This window comes from Bos indicus, chromosome 3 (assembly GCF_029378745.1).
Source record: "Bos indicus isolate NIAB-ARS_2022 breed Sahiwal x Tharparkar chromosome 3, NIAB-ARS_B.indTharparkar_mat_pri_1.0, whole genome shotgun sequence".
NCBI classification, from domain to species: domain Eukaryota; kingdom Metazoa; phylum Chordata; class Mammalia; order Artiodactyla; family Bovidae; genus Bos; species Bos indicus.
This window is the reverse complement of record NC_091762.1, coordinates 70,435,265-70,456,790: the sequence shown is the minus strand read 5'-3', so window position 1 is coordinate 70,456,790 and position 21,526 is coordinate 70,435,265. Positions and strand designations below refer to the sequence as shown.

Below are 21,526 nucleotides of genomic sequence, written 5' to 3'. Positions count from 1 at the left end.
TTGAGTAAGTGATGCCATCCAGCCATCTCATCCTCTGTCATCCCCTTCTCCTCCTGCCCCCAATCCCTCCCAGAATCACAGTCTTTTCCAATGAGTCAACTCTTCACATGAGGTGGCCAAAGTACTGGAGTTTCAGCTTTAGCATCATTCCTTCCAAAGAAATCCCAGGGCTGATCTCCTTCAGAATGGACTGGTTGGATCTCCTTGCAGTCCAAGGGACTCTCAAGAGTCTTCTCCAATACCACAGTTCAAAAGCATCAATTCTTTGGCGCTCAGCCTTCTTCACAGTCCAACTCTCACATCCATACATGACCACAGGAAAAACCATAGCCTTGACTAGACAGACCTTTGTTGGCAAAGTAATGTCTCTGCTTTTGAATATGCTATCTAGGTTGGACATAACTTTCCTTCCAAGGAGTAAGAATCTTTAAATTCCATGGCTGCAGTCACCATCTGCAGTGATTTTGGAGCCCAAAAAAATAAAGTCTGACACTGTTTCCACTGTTTTCCCATCTATTTCCCATGAAGTGATGGGACCAGATGCCATGATCTTCGTTTTCTGAATGTTGAGCTTTAAGCCAACTTTTTCACTCTCCACTTTCACTTTCATCAAGAGGCTTTTTAGTTCCTCTTCACTTTCTGCCATTAGTATCTATTTAATATTCCTCTTCGGAGAAGGCAATGGCACCCCACTCCAGTACTCTTGCCTGGAAAATCCCATGGACGGAGGAGCCTGGTAGGCTGCAGTCCATGGGGTCGCTAGGAGTCGGACACGACTGAACGACTTCACTTTCACTTTTCACTTCTATGCATTGGAGAAGGAAATGGCAACCCACTCCAGTGTTCTTGCCTGGAGAATCCCAGGGATGGGGGAACCTTGTGGGCTGCTGTCTTTGGGGTCACACAGAGTCAGACATGACTGAAGCGACTTAGCAGCAGCAGCAGCAATATTCTTCTTCCTAGAAGGAAGTGTATGTGATTTTTTAAAAAGTCAGAGTTTGGACTGAGAAGACTTGAGACTGATTATGATTTTAGACAAGCCACTTAATTGAACTTCTTTTTGCTTATCTATGAAATAGTGATAACAATTTTCCTCTCTGACATTATTACATATATGTGAAAGACATATGTGAATGTAGAGTGAATGTAAATACATATACTCAAAAATACAGACCAATGAAAATAATTCTCTCTGCTCTACTTTGTGGAGTTTAAATTTTAAGGAAATGACAAAGAAGATTTTAGAAGTCTAGTCTTACTTATAAAGGATCATTTATGTCATATATATACATATGGTTTATTTATGCTTTTAATAATGAAACTGTTTATTTATGCTTTTAATAATGAAACTAGGGAAAAAATCAGTTCAGTTGAACACATAAATAATTTTATCAACATAGTATTTTCAGAGAAAGAATTCACTTCATTGAACTATCACAACACTGAATTTCACAGTTAAACCCACATGCAGATTGTAGGATAATTTTACAGAAAGTGTTTTGATGGAATGTGTTAAATATAAAATAATCCAATGCAATTTCCATTTAGCACATTGTACAAAATGAATTCTTCAATGGAATTAACAAGTTCATAATCTCTCCCATAAGGTGCTATGTATTCAAAGTGCTCTGTAGCAATGAGGTTGAGATCAGAGAAAAAATACTGTAGAACTCCACACAAACGCAGCTTAGCAATAAATGAAATTGGATATAATGGAGAGGAAACCTATTTTATAATGTAAGACAGTGGAGATCTATGATGTGCCATGAGTGATGTTCATCCTTAAAAGGGGGTGGGCTGAAGGATTTCACATATATATCATTACAGTCATAATAAAAATGAGTTTAAAGTTGAGGTCATCACTTTTATAGTGACCATCATTTCCTCAAGTGAAAAGAGAGAAGAGACACAGAGGGTAGAAGAGACAGAAAGAGACAAAGTTCACAATACCTCTGCAATCCATTTTCCAACTGAGACTAATCTTCAATACAATCAATAGTCCGTGACAGCAGTTTTCAGACTATAGTGTACATCAGAATTACCCAGAGGGCTTGTTAAAACACCAATTGCTCTGCCCCACCCACAGAGTTTCCAATTTAATAGGTATGAGACGAAGGCAGGAATTTGTATTTGGAACAGTTCTGGGTAATGCTGATATCCTGATCAAGGCCGCATTTTGCAAACCACTGGTCCATTATATTAATACCTTTGATCACTGAATGACTCCTTTATTAAAATGAAACACACCTCTAAAGATAAAAAAAAATAAAGATAATATGCCTGATTTTTAGGGACATAGGGCAACCAGTGTGGACTGTATAATGATTAGGGAAGCAATTCTCAACTTTTTCTACATAGTAAAATCAACTGAAAAATTAAAACAACAAAACAAAAAACTAATGCCTACACCTATCTAAAACTAATTAGATCTGAATCCTTGGGGTAGGATCAAGGATTGATTCATTCATGAAAGTGCCCCATGAAAGTCTAATGTGTAGTGTAACTGGAGAATCACTGCTTTAGGACATCTTCTTTCACCTCCTTACGTAATGAAAAGATAGCCAAACATATGCACCCTTCGGGACACCGGTGTATGAACAGAGATGTCACAGGGAAATTGAAATCCCCAAGAGACACAGCTACACAACTATTTCTAGTGATACGGGGGGCAGGGGTAATTTAGAAAGCAGTCATGACCGTTGATTTGCAGTGCACTGCAGGGTTAGTTTCACAGGTTTGAAATAACAGAACCTGGGAAGGTGAGCAGCATGCTAATTTAATCCAAGTTTCTTTTCCACTGAATGATACCAACCAGTCTAGAGTCTAGCATGTTGGCATACAGGCTGATGTGCAATGTTTACCTGCTATAATGATTGTTACTCATTTTACTCGGCTAAATTATTTACTACATTAATTTAATTTGAGTGGCCCTATAAATAAGTCCCTCAAGGATAAAATGCTGCAAGCATTTACCTGTTCACCTCAGAAAGCAAGACTATAGAAACATGCAAAAAGAAAGGGCATTTTGAAATAAGATTTAGACATTAAATTACTGATCTGGCATAAATAGAAATATACTATTCTACTATGGCATAATAGACTATTTATAAGTAAATAAACATGCCATGGAACCCTTTTCTGGAAGGACTTACAGGTCTGGAACAATCTTTAGCACTGAAGGTACCTGGAAGAACATTTAGAGCTCATTTTCACAGACAAAGCCAAAGATTTTAAATCAAATGCTCATGTATGAAGCTGGGACTAATATGTGATTTTAAATAAATAGGAATTTAAAGAAACCCCAGATATCAGGACTGGGCCTTTCGGGTAATCTTTGGTAAGAGTCAAGCTTTTGAAAATGATAAGTTTGATTTGAATATAGACATGTTAACTGTGTAGAATTAGGTAAGAGCCTTCCAGTCCTCCATCAGAAACCAGCACTCTAGGAAGGAGCTGAGCACCTCTTCTCAAGGTGCATGAGGTGCTACAGACCAGCTGGCAGATTGGGAATCGCTCAGACAAGCACAGGGATTAAAAAAAAAAAGTCCTGGTGAGATATTCAGGTGAATCCTTCTCCTCCACTCCAAGTCTTCTGGAAGACGTCTTGAAAATATCCTGAAAGACAATAAAAAGGGTAGAACTATGAATATAATCACTCAGAATAGTAGAAACCAGGCATTAAGTACACATCATGCAAATAGTAGAAACACAAGGAAATGCTAGAAATAATTTTGGTCTTTAGTTACATCATCAGTATTTTACAGATATATTTTTTTAACAGGCTTCAAATATTTTAATATATTTTACTAATTTATGCTATATATATTTATTAAACTTCACAGAACTTCAGAAATGAAGACAGAGAGCCCATATAAAGGCAAAGTAAGCCTTTTTCCTTTTGTCCCCATGGCACACGCTCTCCTCTGTATCCATCTTCCCAGCCCTGTAAGGGAGAGGAGGAGGATCTCACTGCTTGAGAGCTGTATTTGCAAAGGCAGAGGCTGGGATTTAGAGTTGTACAGGGGGTAGAAATGCGTCCCTGTATGCCTCTGGTTTGCCTGTCCATCTCACCCAGCCCCTATCCTGATGGGCTCAGCAGCCCCTGGAACTGAAGCCTGTGTGTGCAGGCACTGATAAAGGGATGAGACAGCCCACAGGAGAAGAGACCCCAGGTGGGATATCTGTGTAATCCTACAAACAGGTTGAGCTTAAACTCACCATCAGCCATGAAGTCTCTTAGGCTTTCCCCGGACTCAAGGAAACATCCAGGTCCTCACTTCCTCTTTGCACAGAAAGCTCTTGCTTCTCTTGGATTTCCCTGCAGTTGAGCTTTTCAAAAAGTGTTTCTGCATCCTGTGGACTCTCTCTCCTGGCCTCTGACCCGCTCTCTTGGGATAATTCTAGTCTAAATTCTTCAGCTTCCCCTGACTCCTGCTCCCCATCAGGACTCCCCTTCCCTGCCTCCTCCCCCACCAACTCAGACTCAGCCCCTAGGGTTGTTTCAGCCTTCTCTGCCTCCCCAGCTGGCCCTGGCTTTGGAACCTTCCCTTCCAGGTTAAAAGGTTCCTCTGGAGCCTCAACCTCAGCCTCCAATGCCGAAATCGCAGTCATCTCCTCTGCCACTGGTACATCCTCCCCGCTCAGCACTATCCCCTCTACAGCCACCTTCTCTGCAGCTGCTGTTTCTCCTGGCATCTCATCCACTGTGTGCCAAGCTTCCTCCCCAGCAACATCTGAAAAGGAGGAGACTTTATTTGCTTCTATTTTCCCCTCAGCAGAATCGTCCTCCCTCTCTGCAACTTCTTCTGATGCTCCTCCTCCTTGATGGGGATCTTCCACAGTCATAACCACGCCATGCGCGCTCCCGTCCCCCTTAGGGGCCCCGTTCTTCGGCACTCCTGTCCCCAGCGTGCACTCTTTATCCACCTCCTCCTCTGCAATCTCATCCATCACTTCACTGAGTTTTCCTGCCATCATGGAATCTCCCTCAGGAACATCTTGGATCAAGGCTGTGATGGCTACTCCCTCTGGCCCCTGTAAAGGCCCGTCTTTATTCCTCCCCTCCTGGTTGGTGACCATGTGTTGATCTTTGGCTGCAGACCCCTGGGCCTCACCTGCACCCCTGGGAGTCTGCGCTCTCCCTGTGGACTTGGTTTCAGGGGCTCCTGACACCCTCTCTCCTGCAGGGGTAGACTCCTCTTCCTGCTCTTCGTGGGACACATTCTCACTAAAGAGCAGCTCTGTTGAGCCTCTGTGCTCTGTGGTTCCGGCATCTCTCCCTTTCCTTCCTTCCCCTTTCCCCCAAACCGTTGTGTTTTCTAGGGAATTTTCAAATCCAGGGGCCGCTTCAAACATGTCTACCTCCTGGTCTCTCAGTGAGTCCTCTCCTTGTTGCCCTGCGTCTTCAGTCACCTCAGATGCCACCACGGCTGCTTCACCCTCGGCATCACACTCCGTTTCATTTGGGGAGGCTTGTGTCTCTTCCTCTGGTCTTTCTTCCTGCACAGGTTCCCCTGCTTTCCCTTTATGATTTTGTTCCTCTTCTAAAGTGTCTTCATCCTGAAGCACCTTTGCCCTTGTCACCTCTTCTCTCTCAGATTCAGTTTCCCCCAGAGGTGTTTTTGAACTCTCAGCTTTCCTCTTGTCTCTCGTTTCTGAGTCTAATTCCTCAGGTAACATTTCTTTCCTATCATCATCTGTATTAGACTCTGACTCCATCACCATCCCCTCCTTTTCCACCTGGTCCTTACGAAGTCCTTCCAGGCTGTCCACTGAACTCCCCATCTGAGTAGCCTCAACCTTCTCAGAAGTGGAGGAGCTCAAAGGTGTCTCCATTCCTGTGACTGCCTCTCTCTCTTTGGTCGGCTCGTCTCGCCCCAGCATTGCCTCTTCTAAACCCTCCTCTCTGTCAGATGTAGCGTCTTCCATGGGTCCCCTGTCCTCTAGGTCTGTACATGCTTCCTCTTCACTGTCCTCCATGCCCAGCTTTGCAGACCCAACTGCACTCACAGCCGCGCTCTCAGACTTTCCCTTCTCTGGCCTCACTGCCTCTCTTAGAGCCGCTGTCTCCTGAGCACACCCTGAGTTCAGAGCTGCTGCCTGGCTTGCCAGCACTGCCCTCTCTGAAGCCTGCCCACCTTCAGAAGCTGCCTGCTCCGTCTCCAGCACTGTTTGCATCAGGGCCCGTGCCTCAGCAGCCTCACCTTCATTCAGACCTCCAGAGTCTTTTGCTGCTTCTCCTTCTCTGGCACCTAACCCTTCTTTATCCTGCCTTCTATCCCCTTCTGCTTCTGCCTCTGCCTCAACTGCTATGCCCTGAGAGAGCTCTCTTTGCTCCGTAAACTGTCCTACTAATGCCAGCTGTTCTACTTTTGGCTTCCCCTGCCCCGAGGGAACCTCATTAACCCCGGCTTTTCCCTGCTGTGCTGTATCCCCTTTTCCTTCTGTGTCAGCATTCCTGTGTTGAGGACTTTCACCTTCCTCCACTGCTTCTTTTGTCTCCAGGGTATGCTCTTCTGATGCAACTTGCTTGGATTTCTTGTTTGAGCTGAGTACAGTCCTTTCCTCCACCACTAGATTCCTATCCAGTGCTATAAAATAAGGTTAGAAATCAAGGTTACTTTAATCAAAGTGCAGGAGGAGACATTACATATAATTTTCTATACATAAGAGATATTTATGTATAATATCAAGGTGCTACTGATATTATATTTCATTTCCTCAACTCTAGGATTCCATCAGCTGTAACATGTACCATGATTTAATAATGGCTTTTCGTGATGAAAAAAGAAAAAAAAAAGAGCTATCAAATTTAATGGACACACATTGATATTAAAGGAAATTGAACATCAGAACTGTTGAAAACAAACAAACAAAAAAATCCATGCCTTAGAATAATAAAATCTCTCTCCCTCCCTCTCTTTCTTATACACACACACACACCCCATACACACATACATATATCCCACTTTCAAATGAAATATTAGGACTTGCAGAAAAAATTATGCAACAAGGAAAATAGTGAGGATTTCATTTTAGCAATCATTGTTCCCTACAGGACCATAATATGCTTGTTCTCAGCCTAGGTTTCTTGTACTCATGTGAGCATTTAGCAACAGAATCATAATACAATATGAACTGATCATTATCCCATACATTGCTCCCATTAAAGCTGCTGCTGCTGCTAAGTCACTACAGTCGTGTCCGACTCTGTGCGACCCCATAGACGGCAGCCCACCAGACTCCCCCATCCCTGGGATTCTCCAGGCAAGAACACTGGAGTGGGTTGCCATTTCCTTCTCCAATGCATGAAAGTGAAAAGTCAAAGTGAAGTCCCTCAGTCGTATCCGACCCTCAGCGACCCCATGGACTGCAGCCATCCAGGCTCCACCATCCATGAGATTTTCCAGGCAAGAGTACTTGAGTGGGGTACCATTGCCTTCTCTGCCCATTAAAGCTACTATATCTAAATTTAGTCATCAAATAACTTCGTAGCTCAAGGTAAGACTTTTTACTATAGATACAAATTTGTGTTGTAGGTCAAAATACCTCCCCTCTACCTTCAGAATTTGATTTGCCTTTGGCAAAAGAGGATCACAGAGCAAGACAGGACTTTGTAGTCTGGGACAATTTTCAACATAAATAACCTACTTGAAGCATTTCATAAGTTTCTCATCCATACTTTCCTGCAAATCTGGGTGTGTTAGCTATCATACTTCAATAAATATAAGTTCAGTGTGTTTCTTAAAAGGCTCCAGATAGATTTCTTATCCTTTAGCAAATATGTGCATTTCTGTTACAGTGATCCACGCAAAATAAATAAAAGCATTCCAGACCAAAGGCCAAATCATTTAAAATTTTCAACTGCAGAATAATACTTAGGGAGATTAGAGCTTCTCAAATGGTCCTCTCAATGCTTTCTATCAATCTAATCTTCTTTGTTTGTAGAGGACACTGGAATAGATTCTACAAAATAAGTTATAATGCCAGGATGCCGACTTCCAAATGGTATAAATGTATAATGTAGGCAAGTGTGTCTTCCTCATGGTTTTCTCTTGCTTGCCCTTTTGGCTAACCATCTCACCCCTACCCCATCACCAACAATCTCCCAGAAACTGAAAGCCCTGATCTTACTCACTTCATCCTTACTCTGTTACTCCATCTGGGACTGTCCTATAACTGCAGTTCCTCTCCTAACACCACACATGGCTGTCCTTTGTTCCTCCTCTTGGCCCCTTACCAGCTATTAAAACAAGCTATTATGAAGTTAGACAATAACAGCTGATATAAATTTCCCTTTAAAAATGTATTTGGAAGGTAACTTTTGATATATTCATTCAAAGGAGTAACAGAAACTTCCCCGGGAGAAGGGATAAGCTAAACCCACTCCAGTTTTTTGGGGCTTCCCTGGTGGCTCAGTCAGTAAAGAAGCCCACTTGCAATGCAGGAGACCTGGGTTCAATCTCCCTGGGTTGGGAAGATCCCCTGGAGGAGGGCATGGCAACCCACTCCAGTATTCTTGCGTGGAGAATCCCCATGGACAGAGGAGCCCGGGGGGCTGCAGTCCTTGGGGTCGCAAAGAGTCAGACGCAACTAAGCACACAGCACAACAGAAACCTCAGGTCTATAAGTAGGGTGCTGTTAACTTTTATAGGAGGTCCTCAGCATACCACAGCAGCTATTTATTATATTAAATGTAGAGCCAAATGGGCTTCCATGGAGCCAGTTCACCTGAAAGAATATGGTTTGTTTTATTTCCTTACAGATTACTAGATTTAAAACAAAATTAAATGAAAGCCATGAGAAACAACATACCAAGTCTCTTTAATAGTATATCTATTACTATTCAAATTCCTGCATGAAAGTATACTTCAATAGTCAGTTATAAAAAACATTTAAGGAAAGTCCTCTGTTTTGCTAAGTTGACCTCTAAATTTATGGATTAATTAAAGCACATTCAGGAATACAGCAGGGTAATAAAATTGCCTAGCCACTATGTAATAATATATTGTGCCTAAATTCTCAGAGAAAAAGTGCTAGTGGCATCTAGCTGAGTTATTACACACACACACACACACACACACACACACACACACTCATAGGGCAGTCAGACATGACATTCCTGAAGCAAGGGAGAAAGCGTAATTGAAGCCCTTCTAAGAAATATCAATACAAAAACATGATGTGTTTTTGCTAGTAACCTCATGGGCTTTTGGAAAAAAAAATAATGAATATAAGAAACCAAGCAATATTCAAAAACAGGGGCAATTTGATTTAGTGACTGGTGTACTTGGGAGTCAGACAGATCTGGGTGAGAATACCAGCTCTGCCACATAATTGTGTGAACTTGGGAAACATATCTCTAAGCCTTCATTCTCTTATCCATAAAGCGATAATAGCAATCCTTAAGTCACAGAATCTTTGTAAGAACAAACCATAAAATGCTTGGCACAGTGCCTGGCACACAGAGAGCCCTAACAAATCTTCCTTCCACATTCCCCTCTCACTGCATACAATATGTGATATTTTCTTGCTTGAATCAGATTTAATAGACAACAACTACTCTGCCTGCATTGTTGAGGAGGTATGTTAGAACTCCTCTGGTTGAATGTCCACTATGAAAGACTTGGGTTCTTGAAGCCCAGAGTCCTTCTGCAACTCAGTCCACTCAAGTTCAGGTGTCACCTGGCCCTCTCCACGTTCCCTGGGGGAACTTGAGCTCAGGGAGCCAGCCTAAGTGCAAATCATCTGGCTGCTACTATTTGCCTTGAGTAACAAAGTCCTTTTTCTCTGAGCCAGGAATCTTGTATCTTCTAATGCATCTGTGAAACTGGCTAATTTGTCTGCTTGAAAATAGAGTAAAATCTCAAATACCTTAGAGGGCTTGATGCCCATCATTAAAAATTGGATGTGGGGGGTAATGTGACCACATGATGAACACAATGAAGCCCCCTCTCCCTCCCCCTACTTCCACACACACATACATGTATTTAAATCGGGCTATTTTAAAAAAATTATTTACTAAATACAGGGAAACCTGATTTCAAGGACACAGGCTGTGTGACTAGATATATATGTGTCATGGTCTGTTGAGTCACTCTAATAGGCACTCCTGCAGCTGGAATACTCATCATCAAAAGCCAGGTCATTTGCTGATGGCAATGAATTCTTGCCTAATTTTAAAAAATAAGGAGTTCAAATAAATCACCATGAAATGTGTCTGGGCTCTTCAAGTCTCCAATGGGTCAGTTAGGCACATCCACCTAACTGGGAGACATGCTAAGAAATAATATTGGTCTGAAAATCCCTACCAATATTTTCTGTTATTTGCAGTCCTTTTTTATTATCTGAAATCCTTTTTAAAAAAACAAACTCTAGGCACCAATGTTTTCAAAAAAAGAATGATAACTTTCATATCTGATGTCAGCTCCAAAGCTCCCCTTAATGCCGCTCAACCACCTCCTGCCATCACATTCACTGGTCAAAAAGAAAATAAAGATGGAAAGAAGGATAAGAAGATGAAAGATGGAAATGGCACTGCCTTTTGCAGAGGCTTTCTGAAGATCTTTCCTAGGTAATGATGCACCCTTACCTGCACCTGTGTCAGTCTCCAGCTTCCTTGAGAGTTCCTCTCCTTCTGTGCTGCTAACACCAGCCTTGGAGTCATAGTGGCAGTGGAGGCTAGAGTCCACAGCTTCAGCTACTACCTGTTCAACTGATTGGAGACCACATAAAATACCAAAAGGTATTAAAAACAGGTCAAGGAAACATTGTAAATGAAACAGCAGCAAGTGGGGTTAATTAAAAGCATTCACATTAAGATCCTGTTTTTAAAATGTCAGGATTAAACAATGCTCAAGCTATGATTTCAAAATGAAAACAAATAGGAAATCATGAAGAAATCCATGCAAAGAGATACTTACATTAAAAAAAAAAAAAAAGGCAACAGCCAGAAGCAGTGACAGATTTGCCAAAGGCACATGCAATGAAATGACTGTAAAGGAATTTAGTTGCCTTTTCCTTTTTAGAAACGTGTTATGGCTTTTATAATCCCAATCATCACTATTCTTTTAGATCTCTAAAACTACCAGGACTGACTATACTATAAGCATTTCGTCCGTTAGTAGATATTTCAGTGATGTGACTCCAACACTCCATGTGGACAGAGCAGAAAAGATATTGCATAATTCCTATAAATTTGACAGTAAAAGCTGCTGTAGACATTTCTGTTTACCTGCACTGATTACTAGCACTGAGCTTTAGGAATGCAAAGACCTAAAGAGTTCAAGTTCCACACTAACTGTGTCACCTTGAGTAAGTTCTTTGGCCTAAGGCTCAGCCTCAACTTCAGTATACTCATCTGTCAAAAAGAGATATCTTAGTGATTATATTGGGAGCATTAAATGAAATAATACCTGTAGAACATGTTTATATTTAACTTATTAACAAGTGCCTAAGCACCTAATGGGGCTTCCTTGGAGGCTTAGTTGGTAAAGAATCTGCCTACAATGAGGGAGACCTGGGTTTGATCCCTGGGTTGGGAAGATCCCCTGGAGAAGAGCATGGCAACCCACTCCAGTATTCTTGCCTGGAGAATCCCCATGGACAGAAGAGCCTGGCGGGTTACAGTCTGTGGGGTTGCAAAGAGTCGGACATGACTGAGTGACTAAGCACAAGCACCTAATACATAATAATAGATGAAATGATGAGTATGTTTATTGCAAGTATTATCTCCCATTTTCATATAATTCTAGGCAACCTGTAATATCCGTTAAGTTTGTCTTTAGTTTCTGGCACAACCCTGTCTACATCCCTTGCTTATCATCTGATGACCTGTGTCTCCAAATCTCTGACAGCTATCATTACACCACTTCCTGGTTAACAAAAGCTCACAAAAGAATACTAGACCTAGATTATCCCTTTTATATAAAAACATAGTTTCTCCAAAATATCCTCCCTCTCTATCTTTCTCTCCCTTTCTTTCCTTGCCTCCCTTTTCTCTTACTTCCTTGCTTTCTGTCCTCTCAGAGAGGCTGATGCAGTTGATCCAAAGATTGTACTTCAAAAAAAGCAGAACTAGAATGTGATCCCTTGCTCAATATAAGGTGAGTTGCTAAGAGGCAGTTAGTTACTTACTCATCCCTCTGTGTTTGGAAACAAATAGTGAGATATCTGATTCACATGGCTTTCAGGGAAAAAATGGAATGACTTAACTACATTAAGAGAAAAAATATGGAAGACTTCTGTAAGAAGTCTTTGAGCATCAGTTTTCCTCACTCATCCAATCCACCAAATACAAAAAGGTTGTTTTTTTTTTTTTTATAACAATATAGTTTAGAGATGACATCAACTCATGACAATTAGGTTATCATTGTTTTTTTTAAACCAAGTCAATCTTTATTTTAGTAACTTTATAACATAGTATATATAAGTTAGATATCATCTTTCCCACTACACTAATGCTGGCACTGTTTAACTAGAGAGTCTAGATAAACAGTGTTTTAGGTCTTTGTGTATAAATCTGCTTGATCCACTAAGCAACAGGTTGGCAGGACAGGAGGGTGGGGGGGAATCTGATTTGGTATCAATTACTGAAGCTCTGTTTCATCAGAGCCAACAGGACATCTAGGCTTTTCCCCAAGTAGTCCACAAGCTATAAAGAAATATGGTTTACTATAGTTACAGAATCGTTATGTTGTGTATCTGAAGTTAATATAATGTCGTGTGTCAATATTACCTTAATAAAATATTTTATATGATTTACAATAATAACTAAAATAAACAATTAGCAGCTATTGAACCAAAAGACTATTCTAAGAAGCCAAACAGTACTAGCATAATCTATAAATTACAGACTCACTCAGAATTTCCTGAAGCTTGTAGTCCTTCTCTCTCAGGACTGTAATCACCACTTGCCCACGTCAGCTAGCTTCCCCCAGGAGGGTTAGGCTTTGGAAGTTGATGAGAGCCTGTACAGTTAGGTGCTGCCTGATTCAGGTTTAGCAAAAATGGGACACTGGCCTGAGCATCAAGGATTTATTAGGTGTAAGATCAGAAAAGGCCTCACTTGGTCACTTTTTTCTCAGATGTTCTTCTGAAACTGAAACTTAAAAAGCAAGACCTCAGCCAGCGTCTAACCTTGACCATTTCCCACCTACTGTAAGGGAGGACCATGCATGCTGAGACTCCCATGTCAGCAGTGTGACACATCGCCCTGTTTCCTCTATCTATTTAGCCCTTCATCCCTCAAGGCTCTGCTCCTTCACCTTGCTATAAAGATGACCATTAAAAGCAAAGAGAACTGTCAGTTCCCATAGCATCTGCAGCAAAATGGAAGAGGCTCATACAGAGAATTTCATAGGAAAACATCTTTTCCACTCAAATGTTATAAGATATTTTGAGATATTTTTAAAATACCAAAATATTATTATATTACAGTATTAGCTTTCTACTATGAAAACAAACATTTTAAAAATAATATATGTTATTTTCCCCAAGTATGAAAAGAGTACATATTCACTACTTGAAGCTTGAAATAATAACGATAAAAAAATACAGAGACAATACAACTAAATACAACAATATCCTAGTTTCACCATTCAGAAACAACTAGTAGTCAACATTTTGGCAGGTTTCTAAGTATTTTTTTTCACTTTACTACATCTATAGATAACATTTTGTATCCCATTTTATTCATTTAGCAAAATATTGTGACCGTTTCCATGTATCATTTAATAAGAACTATTCTTCAATAACTGCACAGAATATTCTAATAAAGTTTTACTAAAATGTGGTTGACCAATTGCCTGGTGTTAAATGTTGAATTGTTTCCATTTTTTGTGATTATAAAGCTAATTCAAATACAGATCATAATTTATTATTTCTGACTATTGCCTCAGTATAAATTCCTGGAATTGGAATGATTGGGTCAAAGAGCATGATAACTTTTAGATGCTTTTGATATATGTTTCTCTATGTTCTTCAAAAAAGGAGGTCAATTAATAATTTCACCTCTAATGATAAGGGGTCTTATGTCCCTGTACTATTGCTGACAGCTTCTCAGTTTCCACCAATTCCTTCTAAATTTGATAATTTAGTCATTGAAAAGTGGTGGCAAGGATATGGTTTTCAACATTAGTAGGCAAGCTTTCTAAATTCATTCCCTTTCCTCTGCTTCTTTTGAAGCTAAACAAACCAGCAGTTCTGTATCAGAAGAAAGTTTTGCCAAGAATTGTTTATCTGAATTTTAAGAGCCTAAGAAGGCCATAAAAACAGAGTAAATATATATCCAGGTTTATTCCAAGTTCCCAGTCACTTTGAAAACTATGACTGTTCTTTGATCATTTTTTGTGTCACCAATCAATTATCTTCCCGGCAACTCCCCGTGACAAAATTCATAACTAACATCATCTACCTACACAGTGAAGATGTTCATATGTTACCTTTGGCATTGAAACATGGCTTACAAAAACCCAGGATTAATTACAACTCAAGACCACACCTGTTCAAAGATAACAGATTCAGAAAGCTAAGGTCTATCCTCTACACAGTGGTGAGAATAATCTTTTCAAAACTTTCCACTCATGTCATTTGTATGCTCTGATTTTTCCAGTGACTTCCTATCACAGAATAAAATCCTCCTAATGGCATAAAAGTTTTTTTCCCTCTGGCCTCATCGTCTCCCACTCTCAGCTTGTCCATTCTGCTCCTGTCACAATGACCTCCTTCCAAATTCTTCACTCAAAAACTATGCTCCCAATTTAGACTCTGCATTTGCTGGGCTCTCTGCTTCTTGTGCTTCTTCTTCAAATGACAGAGTGACTGACCCCTGCACCTCATTTCCCTCTCTGCTCAAATGTCCCCTCACTGAGAGAGGCCAGCCCTAAAAAATACTACCCCTTCCTCAAACCATCACTCTATCTCCTTACCTTGATTTTCTTTTCTGCTAGCACTTAGCCCATATGCTCCATTACATGTTTGTTTTTCACTTGTTGGGCATATCTCTTCCCAGAATATAAACTTCAATATAGGCAAGCACTTTGTTACGGTCACACTGAGAACAGTGTGGCATAAACAGATACCTAACAAATATTTCAGAAGGAATCTATGAAAACAAATAGCTATATGCTTTCACAATTCACTCAGAATAAAAATAAAATATAAAAACAAACAAACAAAAAACAACAAAAAAGAAATTGTATTTAGAACTGCAACTCTTAATGCATGATTTTCTTGTTCTTTCATCAAGACCATTCTATCCTGCCTCAGATCAGATCAGATCAGTCGCTCAGTCGTGTCCGACTCTTTGCGACCCCATGAATCACAGCACGCCAGGCCTCCCTGTCCATCACCAACTCCCGGAGTTCACTCAGACTCACGTCCATGATGATAAAAATTGCATTTTATTTAAATCCTACTATTTATGTTTATATTACTTGGCCAAGCACTATGACTTCTTCTGATTCAAATATGAAAGTATAAAATGCCTACTTCTATATACATTTTACATTATATAAAACTTTATTAATATTTTATTTATATTCATAATGTATAAATTATATTAACTTCACAAATTAAGGCACATAAATTATTCCACCATGAGAATACAATGTGTCAAAATGCATTAAGACAGTTTAAACTAAAAATAACAGAGAAAACTAAACACATTTAAATAACACTATGCTCTATAATACTGAATTAACTCCCAAGGACACCATCTCATTGTAGCTAGCAACTATAATCTTTTACTTTACCCACTTCACTGCATATGACTTATCTTTTCTATAAATTCACCTGATTTTTTGGTGGACTGGACTAATTAAGTGTGACATATTATAAAATACTTAGAAGGAAGCTATCACTTTATGTTATCAACATGAAAGGTATGAAGGCATTAAATGCAGTACTTTACAAATTTATCCATTGCTATAAGTGAAAACAATTCAGATTAAGTTATATTAAGTTAGACACAACAAAACATCATTAATTGTGTGTGACTTTTTGGCACAGAGACGTTCTTAACATAATCACAATTTTTATTTGAAGTCTAGTGGAAAATGATTAATTCAGTGCTATGCAAAATGAGATAGAATCTTTTACACATTATCTCAGCCCCCATTTCATTTCAACCTAAGGTTCTAATCAGGGAGCTAAGTAAAATATTAAAATATACACATTTCAGTCTTCACTAGCTTCTGGTTTAATTTATATAAGCTATGTTTTGCAGCAGAGTCACCTAAATGACCTTCATTTCAAGCACATAACTTTGGTTCCATCCCTTTCTCCCTCAGCCACCTAACTGAAGATTTAATTAAGGAGAAGGAACCACCATAACCTCTCTGCTTGGTATCAATATAACACATGATGCATTCAAGACCTGGTTTATTTTATCTGAAATTTTCTTAGGAATGTTTACTCATATAAAGACTTTGAGAATAGCTGTCATTACCTATTATTTTAAATATTTACAAATTTATTGCATCATTTCCTGGAGTTTATTTTAAAAACATCAGTACTCAACTGTCATTAATCTACTAATCCTTAGGGGTTCTGATGCCATAATTCTTTTACATTATCCTGAGTATTTTACAAGGTCCTTGTGCTATTTTGCTTATAAATGTCTCATTTTCCACTGTCCTTTAATCTCTCTGCCTTTAGGTCTCTCTAACCCAGAAATTTTATTCCTTTGTGGAAAATAGGCCATAAAACAAATCTACCAATTCTTACACAGAAAGCAATATTTAAGAAAAGTTGCAAAGTTATAAGATACTAAGGCAATACAATGGCATAAAATGTACAGTAAATAAGAATAAAAGTACAGTTATATATGCAGATATGAAAAGATATTCAAGATATAGTGTTAAGTGAAAAACAACAACTTGTAAAACAAATGTGTTTCTATCTGCATATAAAAATGACATCTGTATATATAATATATAATATGATGCATTTAGATATGTTTATATAGAGAGAAACTTTTCTGAAATCATGCACACAAAAAAATACTTATCCACAGTTTTTGCTCAGGAAATAGAAAAAAGGCCAGGCAAGGAAAACCCTAGCTTTCATCTTATTCTCATCTATTCTGTGTTATGAAAACTTTTCAACCAATCTTTTATAAGAAAAATTTTTTTTTCAAAAACTTTAAAATGTCTATTACCTTTGATCCAGAAATTAAACTTCTTGGAAACTAGCCTAAGAAAATAATTGTTAATTTTAAATTATCTTAGGCAATAAGATATTAGGGTATGATTAACAGTAGTGAAAATAGGGAAAAACTTATGGAAATGGTAAAACTATGAAAAAAACACAGGATAGAATAATACACAGACATTAAACATATTCATGAAGATTACATAATAACATAAAAATGTTTATGGTATAAAGTTAGGAATAAAAAGCAAAATACAACATTTTATAGAATTTATGACAACATAGATTTGTAAACTCTAACTTTAGAAATAAAAAGCCTGACCAAATGTTGAAAGTGATTTTTGTGTGTGATAAATCCACAGATATTTTGAAGACCATTTTTCACAATCTCCTAAACGTTATTTTGTAAACTATTAATGAAAAATAAACACCAAAAGAGGTCTGGTACATACATACAGTTCAGTTCAGTCACTCGGTCGTATCCGACTCTTTGCGACCCCATGGACTGGAACATGCCAGGCTCCCTGTCCATCACTAACTCCTGGAGCTTGCTCAAACTCATGTCCATTGACTCGGTGATGCCATACAACCATCTAATCCTCTGTCTTACCCTTCTCCTCCAGCCTTCAATCTTTCCCAGCATGGGGGTCTTTTCCAATGACTCAGTTCTTTGCATCAGGTGGCCAAAGTATTGGTGTTTCAGCTTCAGCATCAGGATCTTCCCAATAAATACTCAGGACTGATTTCCTTTAGGATAGACTGGTTGGATCTCTTTGCAGTTCAAGGGACTCTCAAGAGTCTTCTCCAACACCACAGTTCAAAAGCATCAATTCTTCGGTGCTCAGCTTTCTTTATAGTCCAACTCTCACATCCATACATGACCACTGGAAAAACCATAGCTTTGACTAGATGGATCTTTTTTGGCAAGCAATATCTCTGCTTTTTAATATGCTGTCTAGATTTATCATAGCTTACCTTCCAAGGAGCAAGTGTCTTTTAATTTTATGGCTGCAGTCACCATCTGCACTGATTTTGGAGCCCCCCAAAATAAAGTCTCTCACTGTTTCCATTGTTTCCCCATCTGTCATGAAGTGATGGGACCGGATGCCATGATCTTCATTTTCTGAATGTTGAGTTTTAAGCCAACTTTTTACTCTCCTCTTTCACTTTCATCAAGAGGCTCTTTAGCTCTTCACTTTCTGCCATATGGGTGGTGTCATCTGCATATCTGAGGTTATTGATATTTCTCCCAGTAATCTTGATTTCACCCTGTGCTTCATCCAGCCCAGCTTTCACATGATGTACTCTGCATAGAAGTTAAATAAGCAGGGTGACAATATACAGACTTGACATACTCCTTTCCCGATTTAGAACCAGTCTGTTGTTCCATGTCCAGTTCTAACTGTCTCTTCTTGACCTGCAAACAGATTTCTCAGGAGGCAGGTCAGGTGGTCTGGTATTCCCATCTCTTGAAGAATTTTCCACAGTTTGTTGTGATCCACATAGTCAAAGGCTTTGGCGTAGTCAATAAAGCAGATGTTTTTCTGTAACTCTCTTGCTTTTTCTATGATCCATGGATATTGGCAAATTGATCTCTGGTTCTTCTGCCTTTTCTAAAACCAGCTTGAACATCTGGAACATTCACAATTCACATACTGTCGAAGCCTGGCTTGGAGAATTTTGAGCATTACTTTACTAGCATGTGAGATGATTGCAATTGTGTGGTAGTTTGAACATTCTTTGACATTGCCTTTGTTTGGGATTGGAATGAAAACTGACCTTTTCCAGTCCTGTGGCCACTGCTGAGTTTTCCAAATTTGCTGGCATATTGAGTAGCCAGCAAATTTTGTAGCACTTTCACAGCATTATCTTTTAGGATTTGAAATATCTCAACTGGAATTCCATCACCTCCACTAGCTTTGTTTTAGTGATGCTTCCTAAGGTCCACTTGACTTCAGACTCCAGGATGTCTGGCTCTAGGTGAGTGATCACACCATTGTGGTTATCTGGGTCATGAAGATCTTTTTGGAATAGTTCTTCTGTTCTTGCCACCTCTTCTTTATATCTTCTGCTTCTGTTAGGTTCATATAATTTCTATTGTGCCCATATTTGCATGAAATGTTCCCTTGGTATCTTTAATTTTCTTGAAGAGATCTCTAGTCTTTCCCATTCTATTGTTTTCCTCTATTTCTTTGCACTGATTCCTGAGGAAGGCTTTCTTATCTCTCCTTGCTATTCTTTGGAACTCTGCATTCAAATGGGTATATCTTTCCTTTTCTCCTTTACCTTTAGCGTCTCTTCTTTTCTCAGCTATTTGTAAGACCTCGTCAGACAAACTTTTTGCCTTTTTTGCATTTCTTTTTCTTGGGCGTGGTCTTGATCACTGCCTCCTGTAATATGTCACTAACCTCCAGCCATAGTTCTTCATACATTAGATCATAAGAAAGTCATAAACCTTGCCATCTAATGTTGAACCCATTTGAATGAAAAGATAACAAAATGTTTTAAAATTATAGATCTGATCAAGTCAAGAACACAGATTTCCCATAATAGTTGAGAAAAACAATAAACCTGTACACTTTTCATTTCACAAATCCAGAGGGAAAACCCACTTTTTTCCAAGTGACATGATTCTAGTTGAATGCTTCTATTAGTCCATGTATCACCTAATTAGAGCCCATATTATGTGCAGATTATTTTACAGAAAGCTGTCTACTTTCATAAATCCAAGTAAACAATCTAGTTTTCTGATGTGGAAATAAATGAAATAATAATGTCAATGTTGCTACTGAACTTTAACATTCTACCTTTTGGGTCAGCAGTTTGCTAAATTGTACAAATATTCTAGATTATATTCCATGTACCAGAATTGAACAATGAAATCCAAGATCAAACTTTTGAATTATTTTATTAAAGAGCTTCAAATGTATTTTAATAGGAGTCCTAACTCACATATGTTAAAATCATTTTGAAAATGTAGGGGGTCTTAATGTTATAATTCTAGGGCAGAGGTTGGCAAACTTTTTCTGTGAAGGGCCAGACAGTGAATCCTGAGGGCTTCGTGGGTCATAAAGTCTCTGTTGCAGCTACTTAACTCTGTTCTTGCAGAGCAAAAGCTGCAACTGAGAATATGTAAATAAATAAGCATGACTCTTTTCAATGAAACTTTATTTTCTGGAACTGTAATATGAATTTAATATAATTTTCATGAGTTATCATATATTCCTTTGATTTTTTTCCAATCATTTAAAAACAAAAAAAATATTATCTCACAGGCAATACAAAAAGAAAAGTGGTAGACCAGATTCAGCCTGTGGGCTGAAGTTTGTCAAACTGTTCATCAGAGTTTTTAACTTATTCTAAGCTAATATCCCTTGCTACTTCCCCATATTCAGCATGCTTTTATCCTCCTCCATCCCACCTTCAAAATCCTATCTAACCTTTAAAGTCCTCATATATGTCCTTCATGAAAACTTTCTAAGTGTTCTTTATCAAATGGGCCTTCTCTTCCTTTGAAACTTTCATTTGTACTTTCTCTGGTTTTTATACATGACTACTGACCTTGTCCAGTTATGTATATGCCAAGCCTTCCTCTTAACATTTTGTGGATGAAACCCACTCCAGTTCAGTTCAGTTCAGTCACTCAGTCATGTCCGGCTCTTTGCAACCCCATGGACTGCAGCACGCCAGGCCTCCTTGTCCGTCACCAAGTCCCAGAGTTTACTCAAACACATGTCCATTGAGTCAATGATGCCATCCAACCATCTCATCCTCTGTCGTTCCTATTCTCTCCTGCCTTCAGTTCTGTCCCAGAATCAGGGTCTTTTGAAATTAAACCGTCTCTTACACATTTCTTGTTGATCATGGTGCATGGCAGAAGGTTAATGATGATGGTTGAATGGAAAGATAACTATTTGACATCAGTTCCTGGATATGGGCCCCAGTGGTTTAATAACAGCTTTTAAGTTTCTAAAAAAATATTATAGACATTAAAAGTATTCATAAGATTTAAAACATGGACGGATTTTAGCAATATTAAAATGTGACAACAAATTTTACGTCGGAGTCAAAAAGAATGCCCACCATGTTGGTAGAGAAGATAGATGGAGAGATGGGAGAGATATAAGGCATGGGGTGCTATGTGAGAGCCAACTATCCACAGGACACAACTTAGTCCTTTAACTGTCCTCCTAGAGTTGAAAAAAGTATCAGACCTTCCACTGCCTGTGGTATCAGGGCCTGATTATCCTGGGACACGTCTTAAGACTTTCAATGTCACATTGAACTTCTTATACACCCAGGAAACCCCTGGATCAGAAAGTTACTCAGCTTCAGACAACTCAAAATGAAGTTCGGAGATTTCTACGAAATCTTT

At 39.1% G+C, this 21,526-nt stretch overlaps 1 protein-coding gene across 5 annotated transcripts in view; it reads right to left on the bottom strand.

The window, feature by feature from the left end:
- Positions 1–1,365: 1,365 nt before the first annotated feature.
- Positions 1,366–21,526, bottom strand: part of ERICH3 (glutamate rich 3) — a 121,671-nt gene continuing 101,510 nt past the window's right edge. For all 5 annotated transcript variants that reach the window (XM_019957259.2, XM_070786304.1, XM_070786305.1 and 2 more), the window contains 3 exons: positions 10,592–10,714; positions 4,219–6,590; positions 1,366–3,615 (listed from right to left, as the gene is read on the bottom strand). In XM_019957259.2, coding sequence (XP_019812818.2) covers positions 4,237–6,590; positions 10,592–10,714 — 2,477 coding nt within the window. In that variant the 3' untranslated portion in view covers positions 1,366–3,615; positions 4,219–4,236. The remainder of the gene's footprint in view (positions 3,616–4,218; positions 6,591–10,591; positions 10,715–21,526) is intronic.